We start from the raw sequence: 21,106 nt of genomic DNA on the forward strand, positions 1-21,106 counted from the left end.
TCTTGTTTTAAATGTATATATATTTATTGTTTTTAATGAGGTGATGTAAACTAAAATGCAACAACCAAACACCTACAGGATGGGCTCCTTTTTGTTTGTGTAACCACCACTTCCTTGTGTGACCTGAAATCCCTGCAGTTCAGTTTCACCCTTAACTCAGGATGATTTTCTTCCCACTTTTAGGGCACTGCAAAATGTAACACATCAACAGATCTCCGTGACACACTGTGAGAACTGTGTGCCCAAGGAGCACTTCCATCCCCTCAAATTTCCCTTTGATTCTGTAGCTATTTTTGGAAAGCTGATCTTTTAGGCAAGGCTTTGTGTTCTATTAACGACGACCATTTTACACTTCCAAGATATGACACTTTGCGTCATTTTCTTATGATCTCTCAAAGTAGATCTTGTTTAAAAGTCTGTATCACCTCATCCTTGGAGGTATTTAAAAGATGTGTGGATGTGGCAACTAGACACCTGCTTCAGTGGTGGACCTGTCAGTGTTACGTGATTGCTGGACTTTATGATCTTACAGGTCTTTTCCAATCTGTATGATCCTATGCACTGCAATTTAGAAGATAAACCTTGCACCTACAACACATCCTGTAGCACAGGCTGCCCAGAGAAGCTGTGGATGCCCCATCCCTGGAGGTGTTCAAGGCCAGGCTGGATGGGGCTTTGGGCAACCTGGTCTGGTGGAAGGTGTCCCTGCCCATGGCAGGGGGTTGGAGCCAGGTGATCTTTAAGGTGTCTTTCAACCCACACCATTCTGTGTTGCCAATATCTAGAGCTGCATGATGAGGCAGAGAAACATAAGGAATACAATAAGGAAACAATTCACCTCCTTCTAGGAGAAAGAACAGGACAAAAGTGTGTAAGTGTACATTATACATTTATTGTTGAACAACTCTCTCAACTCCAAAATTGGACACAGGGATTAAAAATAAGAGTTCATTGCACTACCTAGTAAAGCATTACTAGTAACTCTCATAGAAAATGTACAAATTTTATTAAAAATTTATCAAGCCTTCAAATGATTTGGTTACAGATATAATACATTTAAAACTACACATTAAGTGATACAATAGAGTATGATTTAAAGAAAACACTTGACAAAATATGATTCCAACAAAACCCATAAGCTTTCAGAATCATTAGCAAATCTGAAACACAAGTAGCAAAATGAGGTAACAATGCACCAAAGAAAAAAACAAAAAACAAAAACAAAAACACAGCTTTTATAAAAGGCCCAAAGATAACTCAGTCAAAAATGTGTTTTCTGTAAGTAAAATTAAAAAGGTTGATAACTGTCATCCCCTGTATTACACTGTGTGTTAACAGCTGTGAAATCACATTCAAGAGACCGTACAAAACGGCATAAAACAAAAGGCTTTTTTTTTTTTTTTTTTTTTTTAAAGAAAGCCACAAAATGAGACATTGGAATTATCCATAGGCCTTGATATCCACTAAAATGTCAAATTTAATTGACAGTTTATGCCAAAACCACAGCAGTGCCAATGTGATAAAGCGAACATTTATTATTTTTAGTTTTATTTTTAAGAAGAAGGAGACAGGTGATGGCAGGAAGGGAATAAACCTAAGAAATGTCTTGCTGTATGCTGGTACCGCCAGGTACCACAGCAGGCTGTGAAATTGCACACAAACGTGTGTGACACATGGCAGTTCACAGCTGAGCATGTATCCCCCTCCCTTCACAGCCACAACACAGAGGGCTTGGTTGTAGCTCGTCTGAGCTGATCTAAAACATATGCATGTGTGCTGCTTGTATCCAACTAACCACACAAAGCAAGTCCACACACATCTGCAAGAGTCTCATGCAAACGAAAGAAACAGTCCAGGAGAGACGAGCTGTAAGAGGGCAACAACTCACTTCATAATTTTACCAAGTTAGACCCTCCATCTCCATCTCCCACTGCCTCACATAGTTTCACTAGAGAAAAAGGCATGTTACACATCGAGGTTTCTAAGTTCCAGAAAGAGAACTACTTTCCCTTGGCCTCAGAATGGTTCTTGCTCACTATGCATTTGTGTCTAGCTTAGAAAAAGTGCCCTCTTTCCATGCTTCAAACTGAATACTGAACATAGTGTTAGTTATGGTTAAATCTGTACACATAGAAATTTTTCTTTTGCAGCTATATAAAAGAGCCTAAGTTTTGTAAGACACGTGGCATATGCTTTTTTTTTTTTTTTTTAAACATGATTTCATTCGTTAAAAAAATAAATTTTACTATATGTAATTTAACCTGCTAGGTGTTATTGTGAAAAACCTACTCTTTAACTCCTCTGGAAGAGAGAAGAAATTCTAACATTTTGAATTTGATGTAACAGCATGTTTTTGTTTAGTTAGTGTTCTTAGGTATGAATAGGAATGGAAAGACTCAGTGTTTTTGAGAACTACCTGCATAACTAAATGGAGGCAAGAGCATCTGAAATAGGGCAAAATTGTGCTTTTATTTCACTTGCACCACAAGCTGTGACCGGTCTGTAGAATACTCAAAGAGGGCAAGCAGCACGGAGAACATGTAACACTGTCTGAAATTATAACTGATACTAAAGCACAGCAGCATACAAAAACATGAGAAGTGATAAAGAATAAACTTAAAGCTGAGACTGGCAGCAAGTAACAGCAATACTGGTAACTGTACCACTTGTGCTGCTGCAACCAAAGTAATGACACTGAATTTAGGAGAAGCATTTTGATGCAAAAAGTGCATCCTTTGAATAACTATGGTATATGTAGACCTACATATTTTGGTGAAACATCGTGAACATGCTAACAGACTGAAATGTTATAAACAAAACTAATTTCTTTGAAAGCACAAAGAAAATACTATTCAGAATAGAGGTTACCTCCTGTTTAATAGCACTTTCTTTTGGAAGGTGTTCCCATTTTGTCTTACTGTGGAAACTCAATTGCTAAAACTAAAGGAGTTCCTTCTTCATATTAAACTCATCACGTAAATAAGGAGGGACAAGAAGCAGCATCAGGGCAACTGAGTTCTGCAAAGAGTGACCAAAAACCACCCTATTTTGTGATGCAATGAAAAAAAAGTTCTACTTCTCTGTGAAAATGATGGAAAGTTCGTTTTATTCAGTTTCAGGAATAAAATTGTAACCTCTTACAAGTTATTGTAATTGCATACGAACTCCCTAGTAAATGACAAAGAACGTATATGATTAAAACCAATGTTTAAAAGCTAAAAGATTATGTACTTAGCAGGTACAATGGTGAAAAATGAAGAGCTGTTGCACAAGACCCTCAGCGTTCTCTCTGCTTCCTTTCACAAAAGAAGCACGTAACCCTTAACTCTAATCTGAAATCAACTGAATGCAGTTATAACCCAGAAAAATAGAAAAATTGAAAGGGAGAACAGAAACACACTGATATTCAAATTACCAATTGAAAATGTTAATATTGCTAAATGATTTTTGCGGTATTTTAACTTTACATTGGTAAAATAACTCGTAAATCAGCAATTTAAACATCTGGTCTTTGTAACATAGGCTGATAAAACAAGGCTACTCATGTATGAACAATGCACTCTTCCATGGTACACACTTACAGCCTCCAGTGAAGGGGAAGCATAACCGCTTGTTTGAATAGTAGGCAGAAAAGTCTTTATACCTCTAAGTATGTTGGGGAGGAAATACTAAATGTCTGTAATTGCTGCACCCATCACATTCAGTGTGCAACTGCAAACACAAGGAAAGAAACCAGTGTACAGTCCTAGTACTGTTTAAATAACACACAAGATTATACGTTGCAGCATAATTAATACTACACACATACGTTCTCCGTACATGCTGGTATATAGGTTCTCAAACAGACATGCACACTCAGAAGCACACTTCACACATCCTCCCACTGGCAAACACACGGTCACACCACTCATTCCCACTCACAGTATCTGAAGGCTCTATATAAGGTAGATTGCTATATTGTTTGGAGCTACCACTTTTTTGTCTCTATTTTATAGAAAAGCACATGCTAAAAGATCACATCCACAGTAATCTCGCAGCAACACTCGGAATGATCACACAAACCAGGGAATGTTAGTGCACACACAAAATTAAGCTAAAGAATAAAATCTTTGGAGTTCCAATCACACTGTTAGTATAACAATCCCTAACTGTGAAGACTAGTTTTAAGCTTTATAATTGATTAAGTCACACAGTGCAAAGTAAGGTCCATTGACCCTTTTGTGGAAAGGGAAAGGCTGGAAGCCACATGGGTAAGTTCAATAGATCATATATACATGTGACCAGGAACATCCAAAACAGATTTGTGCTCTTAGATTGGTCATTCTTAATCACGATGCACTTCTGAAGCATCAGCTCGACAAATTGGGCAGGTACGATTTGCCTGTAAAAACAGAAACAAGAAAGGGTTCATTTTACTGACAAATACATTGTTAGTGAGTACATGACACAGAACATCCGCGATGAGAAGGCACTTTCAGTGCTGAAGAGTACTCAGAAGCAACAAAGAAGAGACGACAAAGCGTGTTTATGCCCTTTTTCAGTTTCCTTTGTTACTTTAGAGTTGTGCATTTGTCAATTCAAAATTAGGTTTACAAAAGTAAGAAAAAAAAAAAAGACTTTTTATCTTAAGAGACAGAGGAAAACAGCAAACTGGGCTTTACCTGTGTGATGGTGGTTATATTAATGTAGACTTATAGTATATTGCAGTCAGATGGGTGCAACTTAGAAGTTGTACTGTGTGTTGCAGAGGAACCCAGCAAAACCAAACAAGCCACAGTGGGCCAGAAGTAAATGCCCTATTTGAAGGTGTCGTGCTGTCACAAGCTCTACTGGTCAGGGATCACAACTCTTTACACTCTCCTTATCCAGTTATTCTCACAGAAACCCATCATATAGAATTGGTCAAAGCAAAGCAGGGAAGAACAGAAGCAGTTTTAATATAAAAATAAATTAAATAATAATAAAAAGAAGGAAGATAACCTGGTTAAACAGGTATTAAACTTCAAAGCCTAAGTAACATACAAAAAAGCAGGTATAAGTTTATCCTTCGCTAAGGCACTCACTGAAAATATGCACCCTGCAACTTTTTCACAGCTTCCTTAAAAGCATAACACAGACGAAATTAACATTCTTGGAGTTACCAGGAGTATTTCTGTCTTCGTTTCCTCTTTTTAAGTAAAGGCATAATTTCATCTTAAGAAAGTAAGGGGAAACATCACAAACACAATGTTACATTTATGACAAACATTTACTTTTGGCAGGGGGAAGGAAACACTTCCCTCTCCCAGATTCTGTATTTCACAATTCCTTAAACAACAGGACCAGCCATGTGCACTGAGGCACTGCTTTTTAAGCAACTTTTCAAGATTCTCTGTTTTAAGTTTGGTTGCATTCTTTTGTCTTTCTTAAAATTCACTCCCCTTCCTGATATTTAAGGAGAGTAAGTGCAAAAAGAAGCATAAGATAATCACTCCTTCAGCCAAGCCAACTTTCTGTGCTGTAACAGAGAGTTGCACCATGAATTAACCAATTTTGTTATGATTGATAGGAATTTCTAGCTAAAGTCAACTGCATTTAGAGCAATGAATCTGTAATATCACTAGATTTCTCTGACAACCGCTGCACTTCTTTAGTGTTAATCGATCAAAACCAAGCGAAAATATTTAATATTTAGTTTGTCTTTTCTCATATATAATACTGCGTTTCCTATCGGACTGTTATACATAAAATCAAGTTTTCCTTGTCATCTAGACCTAAATCCTAAAAGTGAAGATGGATCATATTTTCAAGCTGTCCTTTTTTAGAATGATGATTAAACCTTACCTTACGAAATAAAAAGTTTCTCATGTATTCATATTTGACCAAAGGATTTATGATATTAAGGAATAACCAAATACTGTAAAATATGAGAGTCGACAATACTATGAAAAGAAAAAGGATAATCTCCCTCTTGTTAATTCTATTTCCTCTACTCTAATACAAGTATTTCCTTTGCTCTTTCACAAGTATTTAGCCTTGTTTAAATACAAAAATATAACCTGAAGCAGGTGACAAAATGCACTTTAAAAGAAATTTTCTTCTTGCTTGCATACACTATACAATGAGGTGGAACTATACACAGTATTCTTTCCACTAGTTTAATCCAATAAAAAGAGGGATAAACTTTTATTATTTTTAAATTTTTATTTCTTTATTTTTCAGTCAAGGCTAAACTGAAAAGGTTGAAAAATTGACTTTTTAGTTTTTACTTATTTATTTACCTTTTAGGGTCTTTTTTTTTTTTCTTTTTCTTTTTTAAGCTTTACAGTAATAAAAGCTAAGATTTTTACCTTCCTTTGGAAAATTTGTTAACACTATGTTGGCCTAATGCTGTGAATTATGTAGATGTGGACATAATCATACTATCAAAATATTCAGCGATTTGTCAAATGTATAAAAAATGGAAATAAGCAAAAAATTACAACCCAAAATATCTTTGTTATCCTCGCTTCTAGATGGTTGCTGCTTTACCTGTAACCTATTTATTTATTTATATTACAATAGGCTGACATTGTACAGGTAATTTGTTCTGGTTTGCAAGGCAAAATAATCTTTATTTGACACAGCATCTTCATGGATGTTCCATGAAACTAAACCTACACACATTGCTTCAGCAACATCCCACTAGGGTGCTTTATTCTTGCTAGGTCACTTTGCATTCCGCTTTGGGATATGTTATGCAAATACAAACCATTTTTGGTAGATGTGCTTGCACCTCATTTACATTTAGATTGTATTTCTTTCACTTTATTTACCCATCTAGGTGACACTCTTATGCTTATACAGCTTTCCTATGATATATCAAACTTTAGAAGGTACCACACTTAGACCTCTTAGAAAATACATGGTGCCTAAGCTGGGACAGGAACATCAAGACAAAGCTGTTTCACCATTACTACAGTAAATCTAAGGTTTTGAAAATAAAGGCTATTCTATTTGTAATTTGTATTTTATAAAGGCTTGCTTTTTCTATTTGCTGGTTTGAATTCACTTGCCAGTTCACTACCAGTTGAAAGTAGTGCATATAACGCTAGAACTGCCACAGAGTCCCCCAAAATCTTCATTTCACTTAATTGCCTGGCTCTTGAGACCAATAGCAGGCAATAAGGGGCACAAGAGCACGACAAGCTGGCATGCCACTTCCCTGATGTATTTTCCTAACTCCCAGCAATTTGCAGATCAGAATCTCCATAAATCAGGGGTGATTTTTTTGCACTAATAGTCTAGGAAGAGCTTTCTTTTTGAAATCTTTATAGTCAATTTAACCTATATAAACCTTTAGCATCCTCTGTCTCACACGCTGTCCAATGATCCTAGTTCTGTTCCTCATAAAACAGACTTACTATTATCCATGGCTACTTTGTCAACTCCACAAATTACTTAAGTTTTATGCTCTAAAAATACTCTCAAATGTGGTGTGAACACTTCCCGAGCACCAAGAGGAATATGGGGTCACTGGAGAATACCACTTTCATATACATTATCTACTTAATTAGCAGTTACCACTTTCATATACATTATCTACTTAATTAGCAGTTACCAAATGAAATATGATACATCTATGTGTGTGTGTCTGTGTGTGTGTTTTTTGTTTTGTTTTTGTTTTTAATTTGAAGATAAAACAAACATATGTTTATATTCCTCTTGCTTATTCTCAGGTATGTACATGAATTCAGATACCAAAGGACAACAGTTCTTCTGAAAGTTAGCTGAAAGAATGTTGTCAATATTAACTTGATTACTAATTTTCCTCGGCAAGTATTTTAGTGTATACCAAAGACATATTTTATTGCCTTTATGAAGCCAAAAAGGAAAGGGCTTTTGCTTTTTTTTTTTTTTTTTTTTTTTTTTTTAATTTTAGTTGTTAATTAATTTAATTTAGTTTTTAATTTAATTTTTAAGTCCTCTAGGGACTGCTTCCAACATACTTTAACATACAATCATTGCAGTTTCAGATGTTCTACAAAGATTACAAAGATTAAAATAAAGCTGAATAGAAGAAAATACAGAAAAAAGGTGAGATGTTAGGATACTTTGTCGGCAATATATCTGGCTAATGCAGCATGTACAAATGTCTGCGTACTGTCTACTTACTTGTATATAGTTGTTATTTTCTGTCATCTTATTGAGCTGTCCTGATTCCAGACCCTTTTATTTTTTCTCAGATTGTCTTGAAATGTATACTATAATTATGTAAAGCCGTAACTATAATTAAGTTTTATATAAGCTTTATATTTTAAAAAGTTTTATTTAAGTTTTATATTTTTTATATATTGTACTTTATACATGCATACACATATGTACACACATAATACACTCCATGTCCTCTAAAACCTAATGGTGATAGCAAAGCAGGGAGGGAGGGTATTCATATTTACTCTTTGCTATAAAGGTTATTGAAAATAGAATTTCCCTATGGTGAGATAAACTAATTTGTACTTTCAAGTCTGTTGACATTTCTACCATAAATAATAGAAACATGAAGCAAGAGATAAAATGAAGCAGAACAGTAAAATAAACAAATCCCCAAATAATAACCACCCCTTCTCAAAATCCCGACATAATGAATTCTCTGTAAGATGACTTTACCTTAAGCCATTTATCGACACACTTGGCATGGAACTCGTGGTTACAGGGTAAGACTCTAAGTAGCTGCCTTGACTCAAAATCACACATGCACACCACACACCTGAAAAAAAGACAGCAAAGCTTAAATGTATCAGTTATTTGAGAACGTCGAATATACATTCCACACACAACTTTGCAGGTGTGACTGCAACACAGCAGCTTCTACAGTTATCTGTATTTGTGGTTGAAGAAGTGTAATGGACCAAGGTAAACTGGGAACTCTTTTTTTTTTGTGCTTTCACATCACAAAACAAGTGCTGCTTCTCACATGAGTTTACAAATTCAATCCACAGAACAGATGTTTCACCAAAAATTTAAAATGGTGGAGACGATTGTAAAGTTCACTCAAAAAAATACAACTGTTTCCTGATATGACTGCTTTCAGCTCTTCTGGTGTAGCTGAGGCTGCAATCTAAATAAATAAAATACAGGCATATAAGTTGTGTTCATTCCCTACTGCTGCTGAAGTTGAACTGAGGAGCACAGCCACTAGAATATGAAAGAAAAAAATTCTTGCAATTAATTTGGTACTGAGTCACTTCAAATACCTTTTTATCGATAGCGCTCTTTCCACTTGGTTGTGCAGATCTTGCAGACAGAGTAAGTTAATGGATTTTAAAAATAAGAAAATGCACTCTTAAACCACTGACTAAACTCTATCAGAAGCACTTGAAACTTCCAACACATTAAGCTATTTTAACATAGGCCAAAATCCAAACTGACAATGTTATTTCAGATTCTAGGATGCTGAATCCTAGAACAACCTTCCTTCAACTTAATTTTTTTTAAATGTGAAGAACTAAATTGAAACAATTCTAAATAACGTGAGACTATGTAGACATTTTACAGTGAAGTCATAGAGTTTTTGATTTGGAAAGCAATCTAAGAAAAAACAGTTTAGTGATATGACTACTTTCAGCTCTTCCAGCATAGTTGAGGCTGCTATTGACATAAAGTCAAATACAGACATAAATTGTGTTACCTTGAAAGACACAAATGTACTTACAATGTCTGTTCTGACTGACGGTTGTTTGGATTGAACCTATAGGATGGGAGCTGCTCAATGTCTGCCTTTGTTAGTCCTCGTGGTTTGGCTTCTCCCAGACGTTCTGCCAGATTCAGCAGTGCCTGAAAAGTAAGGAAATGAGGTATTTACAAATTCTGTTTAAACAAGTGCTGGTTCTGCTACTGGTGGAGATGCCATGATATACCACCACACAAGCTGGTAGCACAAATCTTAAGAGATGTTTAGAACCCTTAGCTCTCCCCTACAAAACAAACATCATGGCAAGTCCTGTCCACCAACATCTTTTGACCGTCTTTCTGAATTAGGCAAAATATTCTCTTTCGGATTTCAAAATCCAGGGCCAAACTTCAAAATGCTACTGTGGTTGCACAGCTTCATGTGTGTTTTGCTTCTGAAAGATCCCATCATGCCGTTATGAAATTAATAGCATAGGTAAATGGGAAAAAAAAAAGTCAACAGATTAGCTTCCTAAGAATATACTACGATTCTAGTCCTCTGAAAGAAACCAAGAACTCAACATGAACTGGCAATGTGCGCTTGCAACTGTATACTAGGCTGCATCAAAAGCAGCATGACCAACAGGGTGAGGGAGGTGATTTTCCCCCTTACTCTGCTCTCTTGAGACCCCACTTGGAGCACTGTGTTCAGCTCTGGGACCCCCAGAACAAGGACAAGGAAGTATTGCAGCTGGTCCAGAAGGCAGCCACAAACATGATCAAGGGGCTGCAGCACCTCTCTTATGAAAAGCAGCTGAGAGAGTTGGGGTTGTACAATATGGAGAACAGAAGGCTCTGGGTAGACCTTACAGCGGCCTTCTAGTACCTAAAGGGGGCCTATGGGCAAGCTGGGGACGGACTCGTTTTCAGGGGGTGTAGTGACAGGACAAGAGGCAATGGTTTTAAATAACAAAAGGGTAGATTTAGATAAGATATTAGGAAGAAACTCTTCACTATGAGAGCAGTGAGGCACTGGCACAGGCTGCCCAGAGAAGCTGTGGATGCCCCATCCTTAGAAGTGTTCAAGGCCAGGCTGGATGGGGCTTTGGGCAACCTGGGCTGGTGGGAGGTGTCCCTGCCCACGGCAGGGGGGTTGGAACCAGGTGGTCTTTAAGGTCTCTTCCAACCCAAACCATTCTGTGATTCTGTGATTTATAAATGTGAAGGAACAGCTTCTGATTTCCACTCCACAACGTGGGTTAGATGAACTGGGAGATGGAGACTTCATAATAAATCTGGAAAATGAGTGCATACCATCAAAGTTTAAATACTTTTTTTTTTGTTGAAATTTGTGTTCACTTTCTGTGAGTCAAGCTTTGCAACCAGGAGCCTCTTGTGTACTTAATTTTGCACTCTGTCATGTATGTAACTTGCACTCCCTTCCAAGGGACCTGGGGAAAATACTACTATGAACTTAACAGAGAACCAATGCCCAGAGAAGTTGGTGAAAGCTGCAAAACAGTACTGATCACAAGCAGATTTCTAATACTGCCAAACCTAGGGGCATTTTTTACAAACAAGATGATGCTTCTTCTGAAGTAGCACAGAAGTTACAACAGAAGCACTCACTGTTCAACTGGCAATGGTGTACTGCTACTGCACAGAGGAGCACTGGAGAAGAGATGCAAAAGTAAGGGGTTTTGAAGAAGGAATTTTTAAAGAGAATCCAAAGGGAATCTGGTAGTTTCAGAACCAGCAAAGGCACACCAGCCTGAATTGCGTCACAACTGCCTAGGATGTTAGAGATGGTTATGCATCTATAGGTGTGAATTCCTGTACCATCCCAAGGGTCAAGAAGAAGAGCCACTAAAGCAGTTTTACAAGTGTTACACTTAGATCGATTAATCCTATGATATTAATGCTATTCTGCAGTTATGTACATAAGAACACTAACTTTTCTTTTGAATGTACTTTTCTTGTTTGATATTTAAAATCATTTATCATTAAGAAGAAGAAGAAGAGTAGCATGTAGAAAATAAAGGCTGAACAATTTAATGATTACTAGTTTGGAAGGGTGTTTTCTAGGAAAAAGCAACTGGTAAAAGGTAAAGCTAAGCACCTCAGATATCCAGTGCTGCAAACAGGTATAAAAGGATGGTTTCCGGATTCTGTCTTCATGGTTATTATATTTATTTGGAAGGCAAAACCAGGACAAAATGCAAAATATAACTCCATTTTATGTATTGCTTGATCTAAATCTATTCTTTAAACGTATTTGCATTTTGTGCACCAACCTCGTAGTTTTCTACTTCTCCATCTTCTACGTCCAAGTCAAAGCTGAAAGGTGGTCCAACTGCAGGTGGCACTGGAAGCATTGATCTACGAGAGCAAACAATGATAAGGCTCAGCATCTTGCTGAAGGAAAGCACAAAGACATACGGCATAGGTAAAGCTATCTTATCGATCCCTCTCAAAATGTCAGGTTCTCAGAACTGATAAAAATGTTAAGTTTGGAATCAAGAATATGTATTTGATATGAAAGGATAAAGGGAAAAGCTAATTCTGCCAATTTCTGACACTGTCAGTGTGGCCTTTTAAACTGCATGCATGTCTTAACTGATACTTACAATAATGTTTAGCATTATCACCAATATGGACCTCTTGATTATCACACATTACTATAATGTGTGATAATAATACTGACATGGCATTCATGGTCTGGACTTAAACAATATTTCTTTAAGTGTATAAAACATAAACAATGATCAGGAACCCTAAATTCTCCTAACTCCAACGCAAAATTCTTGAAGCTTATATATATTTTTTAAAGTCTACAACACATAATGAAGATAATTAGGATATGCTACTGATGAACTTCCATACTGAAGTGATCTTTATGGAGAGTTCAGAAACAATAGGTACAGACACAAAAGTATATTGTACAAAATTCTTCACTTGAGTTTTCTCTAAGTGTGTATGTTATTCAGAACAGGCTGAAAACTTCACACAGGAACAGAACTTTTCCTCCTCTTTGGTGCAGCCTATGCCTGTTCTCTGGTAGAGCCCAAGCACGAAGACAGCAGGTTCCTGTTGAGGGGAATGGTTAACTCACTTCATTAAACCTACATGGAAAAAAATGTACTTGGAACTTACAGCACGTAAGGTAGTAGGCTAGGATGGTAGGGGTATGGTGGTATTGCCTGCTGCGATCGGTACCTGCTGCGCCCTGTGAACCTTCGAGGCATGAACGGTGTGTACGGCTACAAGAGATAAGAAAGGAAGTGTCATTTGAAACTTGTGGAAGTGGAACTTTGAGGTTATGGAGTCTCCCTCCCAGGAAATATTCAACATCTGCATGGACACGGTGCTGGGCAGTGCTAGGTGTCCCTGACTGAGGACAGGGGGCTGGACCACAGGACCTGAGAGGCCTCTTCCAACCCCAACCACTGTTATCCTGTGATTCAATGTGTGGTTTACCTAACCATGAAATAAAAGTATATCTGAATATCAAAATCCATTTTCAATAAGACTTTATTAAAAAAAAATCCAGCCATTGCTCAAGTCCAAAAATCTAAGCCTCTCTTACAAAAATTTGAAATAGGAATTCCTATCAGGAACAAATTTGTGCCATTCCGTGTTAAACAATAGTGACATGCAGCAGGAATCCTGGCAGGACCTATTGTGCTCATTCCCCATGTTGACTGGCTTGGGAAACAGACAGGACGTGAACTAGTGACTTGCTTTAAGCCTGGTGCTATTATGCAGGCTTGTGCACAAGTGGTTGAGTGGAGAAGACTTAAATCTTAAAATAAAACCTTTAGAGATCTGTACCTGTTATCTTCATGAATTCTTTGGTTAGTATAATGCTTTAATGCCTGCTATGGGGCACTGCCACAATGCACTACAACAAAATCTCTAAGCAGGATTTAAGAAAGCAGTGGCATATAATTACATTTACATTAAAGAGGGGCTGAAAGATTTAAACCGTACTTGTGGAGTTAAATTAGTACAACTCCTGCATCTGGACCATGCCTAAAGAGATGGTCAAGCCTACAGCTTCAATTTCCATGGATAAAACAGGGCTCTTCACTTAAATACATGTATTTAGGTTTATGGTGTCATTGTTCAAAATTCCTTGTTTTACCTACTAAAATGGGAACCTATATAGCAGAAATTTTCCACTTATTAGTAAATTATATTTTCCCAGAAATATTCAGAGTACTAAAAAATTCTAGTAATTTTTAAAAAGGAAACTCACATACCATTATTGAATTCAAATTTGAAGGCTTTAAGGCATTTATTTTTTTGGAACAAAGAGCACTCAAAATCTTCAGTAAACAGTATTTATTCTTTCATGTTTGAAATTTAAGAACATACAGAAGCCCAGCACCATCAGTAACTTAGCTAAAAATTCTTAAATTTACAATGGAGACATAACTAATAGACAGCCACAGACTTACATATAAACACAATATAAAAAACAGGGTCTTTTTCTTGCAAGTAAGATCCCAAACTAGACGGAGTAAATACTAGCTTTACTGCTCTATGAATTCTGCAACTCAGAAATATTATAAAGTGCTGTGTTCAGTTTTCAGTTCATTGACTGAAAGAGAATCAGGGATGCAGCCATTCCACCATAACTGTTAAAGAGAACATTAATGACCACTTGAAAAATACTAAGCTTTTCTGAAAATCATTTTAAATCACTGGAGAAATTTTATAAATACTTAGGATTGCTTTATAAAACATTGTACGATTACTCATAATAAAACTTTATTCCACCCCTCGACTGTATGCAACACAGAACAAAAACAGAGAGGAAAGATTATATATAATCTTGCAAAAAAATGCTGTTTTGTTTTCTATCTACTTTTAATGAGTGAACATGGAAATCAAGAAAAACTCCAAATTTTTTTTTGATGATGTGAATAAAATCCAAGCAATTTACTGAAGTTTTTAAGTGTCTTTGAAAGTGTCTCACAGTGAATGAAAATTTCATGAAAAATTTTTTCAACTTTAGTTTAAACTAAGTTGCTTGATTTCAAGAGACTGATAAAGCAAAACTAGCAGTGTGTTCTGTAGTTACAGGTTCTAAAATTTCATTCTTATGTAAAGGTTTAAGTGACAATGTGCTTCTAAAACCTTCCAATGACTTGATGCACAGGTCAAAATTGAAAAAAATCCACCTAGTCTTGCCTTGCAGTTATTTCTTCAAGCATTGCACACGTGGGAAAGGCTTTTTTCAAACAAAGCAACATAGCAAACTGAAGCGTGCCACAGAGACCATAGAAGCAGCACAGACACTGGACGTAGCTTAACCACAAAGCACAGATTTCAGTGCAGATCTTAACCCAGACCAGGTTTCATTGTTTTGTACTGCTGCAGCTGAACTGCTTGTAGCCCTCTAGACAGGTGCCTTAAGTCAACTTTGGCTGTTTCCATAATATGGAAGTCTGCAGTATGGAAGTACTCCATACAATTGCTTGTGGGCACATGTTGTGGTTTAACCCAGCCAGCAGCTAAACACCACACAGCTGTTTGCTTACCCTCCCCCCTCCCGCTCTGAGATGGGGGAGAGAAATGGGAAAGTGAAGCCTGTGAGTTGAGATAAAGACAGTTTATTAAGACAGGAAAACAATAACAACAATAACGATGAAATAGTACTACTACTACTAATGTGTACAAAACAAGTGATGCACAATACAATTGCTCACCACCCACTAACCGATGCCCCACCAATACCCGAGCAATCCGGCCCACCTCCCCCCCGGCTAGCCACCCCTATCTATTGCTCAGCATGACCCCATACGGTACGGAATACCCCTTCGGCTAGTTTGGGTCAGCTGCCCTGGGTCTGTCCCCTCCCGCCTCTTGCTGCACCCCCAGCCTGCCCGCTGACAGGACAGAGCATGAAGCTGAAACGTCCTTGTTTGGGTGTAAGCACTGCTCTGCAACAATTAAAACATCAGCATGTTATCAGCACTTGCATCCTAATCCAAAACATAGCACCCTACCAGCTATTGGGAGGAAAATTAACTCTGTCCTAACTGAAACCGGGACAGCACATTACAAACACTCTGGAAAAGAACTATTTTTAAACCATTCTAGTTTTTCTGACTTGTAGAAACTCACCTTACGGATGAAGAATTAACTACAAGGTAAGTGACAAGAGCTTTTCAAAACCACACAAACTAGTTTCTGCAGTGGAAGCCCTGGACTGTATGGTAATATGATATGTTTTCAAACTAACTGCTATCACTCTCTCTCTGCAAATAATGTTGTCAGAAATTATTTACTGGTATCAATACATAGGTTATCCTTAACTTGATTTAAATGAGCTTAAAGGAAACACCACAGCTGCAGCTTTAGCCATTAATGGACAACGGCAAGAAGTGTTACTTTTTGACAAAATGTAGTGCAGAATTGCAAGCAAGTCAGTCAGCGCAGCATGAATTAGTGTGTCATGCAGAAAGCAATACTTACAACACCAAATGACACCTCCTGGTGTAAAGGATCATGGGTTAAGAATTGGAGAGGAGCTGAGGGAGGCAGTGTTGGTGGATGGGCTGAGGGAGAATACGTAAAACCTCCTACAGGAAGATGTTCACCGAGCAGTTCCACGTCATTTTCAATTCTTTGAAGTGGCTAAAAATAAAAAAATAAAAAAAAAAACTTTGCTGTGGTAATAGAGATGCAATTTTTCCCCATTAAAGAACTGAAATCCCAGATGCATACTCTGCACTTCTGCGGCCAATTGTACGGGATAAAAAAATTAAAGTACTCACTTTGACAGAATACGAACAATTCCTGTGTCATTAACACTACCAAAAAGCAAAGATAGCACTACACATTTGATATAAATTCACCTTTTCCAGCTAGCCATGCTTATTGACCAGGAATTTATGTGATCTAGCAAATATAGGAGTGGCTGTAATTTCCTGTCTCTTGCATATTGCAGGACAAATATTTGCTCTCCTTCTTGCCAGGCTGCTCTCACTGTAAAACTATGTGAAAGAAAAAAATAAACAACCAAAGACGAGAACTGAAATTGTGTCAAGACAATCTGAAAAGAGGAGAGTGAACATGGTGACTTTAATGATATTAAACTGTGAATGACAGCCAGTAATCAAGCAGGTGCTTTCCTAGGAGGGTTATGCAAGAAGTCCCATCCAGAGCACAGTCCGGTGGTTTCAGAACTGTGAGATTCCAGTTCAGCATTGTAATTTGGTCAGTTGCAGCACATCCACCAGGCCCAACTGTTCTGAAGAAACTCACAGAAGTTGTCACTGTTTTATTAACACACCTTTCTGTTCCTGGTGCTAAATTCCACTGTTTTGAGAAATTCAGCTTACGAATCCCACCTTGTGGCAGCAAAGGAAAACTCCGCTTCCTTCTTACGCTGACCATCATCGTAACAAAGCTGTTACGACGGTTAGCCACACCTGAGATATGGCATGGATAGGTCTCAGCAACATTTGTAATTAATGAAACTCTTTCTGCATTAGTGGAATATTGGCATCTTCTGGTCACAGGGGCAAACAGATGGATGGGAGTATACTGACAGACCCACAGTACAAGCCATACGCCAGTAGTAAAAATCTAGCTTCTCTCCCCAAATCCAGAACAGGGTCACATGTCCCTATATTTGCACAATCCCTATCACTAAGCCAAGTCTGCATAAGCAAGAAGTGCCAATAACTTCTGTAAGTGGGAAAAAAAAAAAAAAAAAAAAAAAAAAAAAGAAAAAAAGAGACTGTAGGCTCCTAAATACATCTGGAAGCCCTACAGTCATCATGTTCTAGCAAAACCACTGGTTGTTTAAAAATTAACTGATAAGTAATACTGGGGAAGCATGTAATAAGAGTAACATCCCATCCTTCCTTATCTCTCTGCTAAACCTTCCTCTACTTCTAAGTAATGTAGACCACTGCTGCTCTACACAGCTTCCTCTGGATTCTCTCTGGCTTTCTGGAAAAGAAACACCTGAAGGAACCATTGGTAAAGAAGATATACATCTTATTGATGAAGAGTAAAGGCCCCTGGAGACACAGCACAGAACAGCTGATGAAATCTGGAGAGAAGCAGGGTGAATTTTAAATTTATTTTTTCATCTTCACACTAAGTAGTTACAGACTTGCTAAAGAAGGATCAGGGCAAAAACCTGTTACTTTAAACAAATTCCACCTGTTTCCTCAGTAAGGTATCAGCACTATTTGCCCATTCAGCCATACCAATCCTAAGGAGAGAGGGTAAGAAGCATTACTTACCGACCGCGACTGCTGTGCTTGGAAAGGAACAAACTGTCCTGGAGAAGGCAAGTGAGGAGGGTGGTGTGGAGCGATATGAGGAGGATGAAAAAGGAATGGGTCACTAGAAATGAGGGGTGGAAATGCTGCGTACGGTACTGGTAGGTGCTGGACCGAACATGCCTGAAGCATCTGAAATAAAATGAAAACAACACATTTTTGACTCTAGCACAAACACTCCCTCTAGAACAATCCATGCTTATCATGGAAAGATGTCATTAAAAGAAAGCAGTTCTCTTGCCTCCTTGGAAGAGCCTCCAAAACACACAAATAGTAACTCATTCTAATACACAATGGTCAGTAACTAGCACCATGCAGGCTATAAAAATACCATACTGTGACATCTGCTAGGTGCGACATAGCTCTCAGTTCTTGTGAGGTCAGTGGGATTTGGGATTTTCAATACTCAGTATCAGACAAACTCCTAAGTAAAAAGTGGATATGTTTACCCTGCTAACTTTTTCACGTTTTACCTTCAAAATGGCATCTGAAAGCAAAACTGTTCCAAACATTTTAAGCTGTAGATGTAGCTGAGGGACTCCCAGACATCAACCTGTGCCTTAAAACATACGCTGCCTTATATATTAAGAATAATGCATAAGCTCTGCTCAGTTCTGCACTTCGAGGGGAGCCTTGTTCTCTGAATCAGGTGAGATACACCTACTGTGGGAAGTAGCCCTTGTTCTCTTGTCTTTGCAATTACTCATATGAAAGCATCTTTGGGCACTGAAGTTTGAACACACAAATGATGAAGGCATGAATGTGCGTCATGGAAGAGTCCAGTTTTATTTCCATTTCTAAACATGGAGAGGATCAAGAAAATCTTTGTTCTCTTTTTTCCTGATCTTTGAAGTGTTACCAGAATGTCACGCATTCCTGTTGCATTTTTAGCCATTGAAAGAGCTATTCATAATACATTTTCTACCTGTAAAACAACAGGTACCTTTGTCTTGTATAAACAAAGATGGTTATTAAGACAGTTTTAAATTTAAAACTCCACCACCCTACTTGCAAAGCCTATGAAATTTTACAAAGTCATGTAGATGACACAGTTTTGATCTCTCACTCTTTCATTGAGTCTTGTGTCACACAACATATACTAAACATGCTAACTATAATGGCAGAATGATAGATAGGGTTTAAAATTCGTTAGTAGTGAAGGTGGAATCACTACTTCATTGCTATGCACTGTCATCACCAAACACATTTAGATGCACTGAAACAGTATCAGATTAATTTATTAGTTTTTCTTAAATGCTGACTATTCTTTGAGTTACTACTTTGTTTTATAAAAAAATAAATACCATTGAGAAATGTTTCTGTTAAAACAGTTATTATAGTTCATTACATTGAAAACTGTTCTCCAAAGTAGTTGAAGATAAATTTGCCTGTACAACATGACTACTCTTTAAAACTGGAAGTACTCTGGAGAATACCGTAAAATAGTTTTCATCCCAAGACTCTGTACAGTAACAATTAGCTGCAGGATACGTTATTGCAGTATCTGCAATATATGTTGGGAACGATCTGTGCTATGCTTACTTAAATTTCAAGTAAGAGCAAATGAAGTTTCACGTCTTTCCACTTGAAAGATCATGCAAACTATTTGTTTATTCATTCAGACTTTTGGAAAACTTCTAAAACTTACAGTAGTGTAAGTTCAAACAGCAGAACTGATGAAGATATTTTGTAGATAATGTTTGTTTTGTAGTTGTATATATACTGAATTACACTAATTTTGTGAAAGCAACAAAATGATACTGCAAAGTTCACAGGTGAAGTCAGGGGGAGCAAGATGATATGCTGGAGAGCAGTGATGCCTCTCAAATGTACTTTTACAGTCTGGGGAAACGAGATGACAGGAACCATGCAAAGCTCAATGAAGGCAAGATATGAAGTCTGGTACTGGGACAGAATAACCTCATGGATCAGGACACTTTGAGACTGGCTGCAGAGTGGATGTACAAGAAAAAAAAAAGATTGGTCCTAGCAGATGGTTCTGTGTCTGGTTTTGGCCTTCTCAGTACCAAAACCAGACTCTGACATCCTGAGATGGGTCTGCCGAAAGACAACATAACAACAAGGAGCCTTGATCACACTGCATAAAAGAAGAGGTTGCAGAACTGGATTTGTTCTGCCTTAAGAAGAGAGAACTAAGTAATGACCTTAATCCTGCCTTCATCTACTTTATAAGAATGGGTACCTGACTCTTCCTCAAGGGGCACACTGAATGGACAAGAAACAATAGAACCAAGCTGCAACCAAGGAAATTCCAATCAGATTCCAATCAGAAGCAGCTCTTTGTTGTAAGGACATACACTAGAGCAGATGCTCAGAACAATTGTGCAATCTCCGTCCTTGCAAACTGGTGACCGCAGATGATTTCCAGAGCCCTGTTGTAACTTACATTATTCTGTGACTTTACAGAAAAAAGTGTAATGTCTGCCTGCTGACATTACATAATTTCAACCTTGATTAATTCCTGATGTCCATCCATCCTCTCAACACACTTGATTAAGTGCTTACTGTCTATAATGGGGATAAATGGCATCTGGACAACCTGAGTGCACATCACCCTCACTCTTCAACAATCGGCTTAAACAAAGAAGTAGGTGGTCACATCACGAGTTTTGTTTCAGTGCCACAGGCTAGTTGATTTTCTCTGGTCACAGAACATGCAACAGAGGAAAAGCTAAAGTTACACACTGCTAGGAAATGCACAGCTGGCAGATGTTGGCAATGTATATACCAACATTACAAGTAGTTACTGGACACCGAATATATAATTTTTATGTATGATATTGCTGATTTATACTAGAAAAGGGTTAAAAAAATAGTTGTGACTCTACCAGCAGGTTCTACAACCTTCATTTGTACAGTTAAAAGTTCTTGGGTGTACCTGTTTCATTTGTTCAGCCCTGGCATTTGTTGGCACTTAAAGGTGAAATTTCTACAGAATAACATAGCATGGGAATGCTATTAACTGGAAAGTAGTATTTATGAGTTGATATCTGAATGTTTCTGAGAAAATAGTTCAGATTCTTTCATGTTCAAAGTTGGTAAGTCAGTCAAGGCACTTTATTTCACTCCCAGAAAGGCTGAGAGACATCATTATTAAAGAATATTTTCATTTTTGTGAGTGTTCCGGACAGAAGAGCACTTCTCAGCTT

The 21,106-nt window shown here is 37.6% G+C and overlaps 1 protein-coding gene across 6 annotated transcripts in view; it reads right to left on the reverse strand.

Annotated features, from left to right (window-relative positions):
• Window positions 1–872: 872 nt before the first annotated feature.
• Window positions 873–21,106, reverse strand: part of RNF38 (ring finger protein 38) — a 111,251-nt gene continuing 91,017 nt past the window's right edge. For all 6 annotated transcript variants that reach the window (XM_068666500.1, XM_068666501.1, XM_068666505.1 and 3 more), the window contains 7 exons: window positions 17,898–18,068; window positions 16,114–16,275; window positions 12,784–12,890; window positions 11,925–12,009; window positions 9,674–9,795; window positions 8,629–8,728; window positions 873–4,381 (listed from right to left, as the gene is read on the reverse strand). In XM_068666500.1, the coding sequence (XP_068522601.1) occupies window positions 4,325–4,381; window positions 8,629–8,728; window positions 9,674–9,795; window positions 11,925–12,009; window positions 12,784–12,890; window positions 16,114–16,275; window positions 17,898–18,068 (804 nt within the window). In that variant the 3' untranslated portion in view covers window positions 873–4,324. The remainder of the gene's footprint in view (window positions 4,382–8,628; window positions 8,729–9,673; window positions 9,796–11,924; window positions 12,010–12,783; window positions 12,891–16,113; window positions 16,276–17,897; window positions 18,069–21,106) is intronic.

The sequence above is a fragment of the Anas acuta genome, chromosome Z, assembly GCF_963932015.1.
Source record: "Anas acuta chromosome Z, bAnaAcu1.1, whole genome shotgun sequence".
In the NCBI taxonomy this organism is placed as follows: Eukaryota; Metazoa; Chordata; class Aves; order Anseriformes; family Anatidae; genus Anas; species Anas acuta.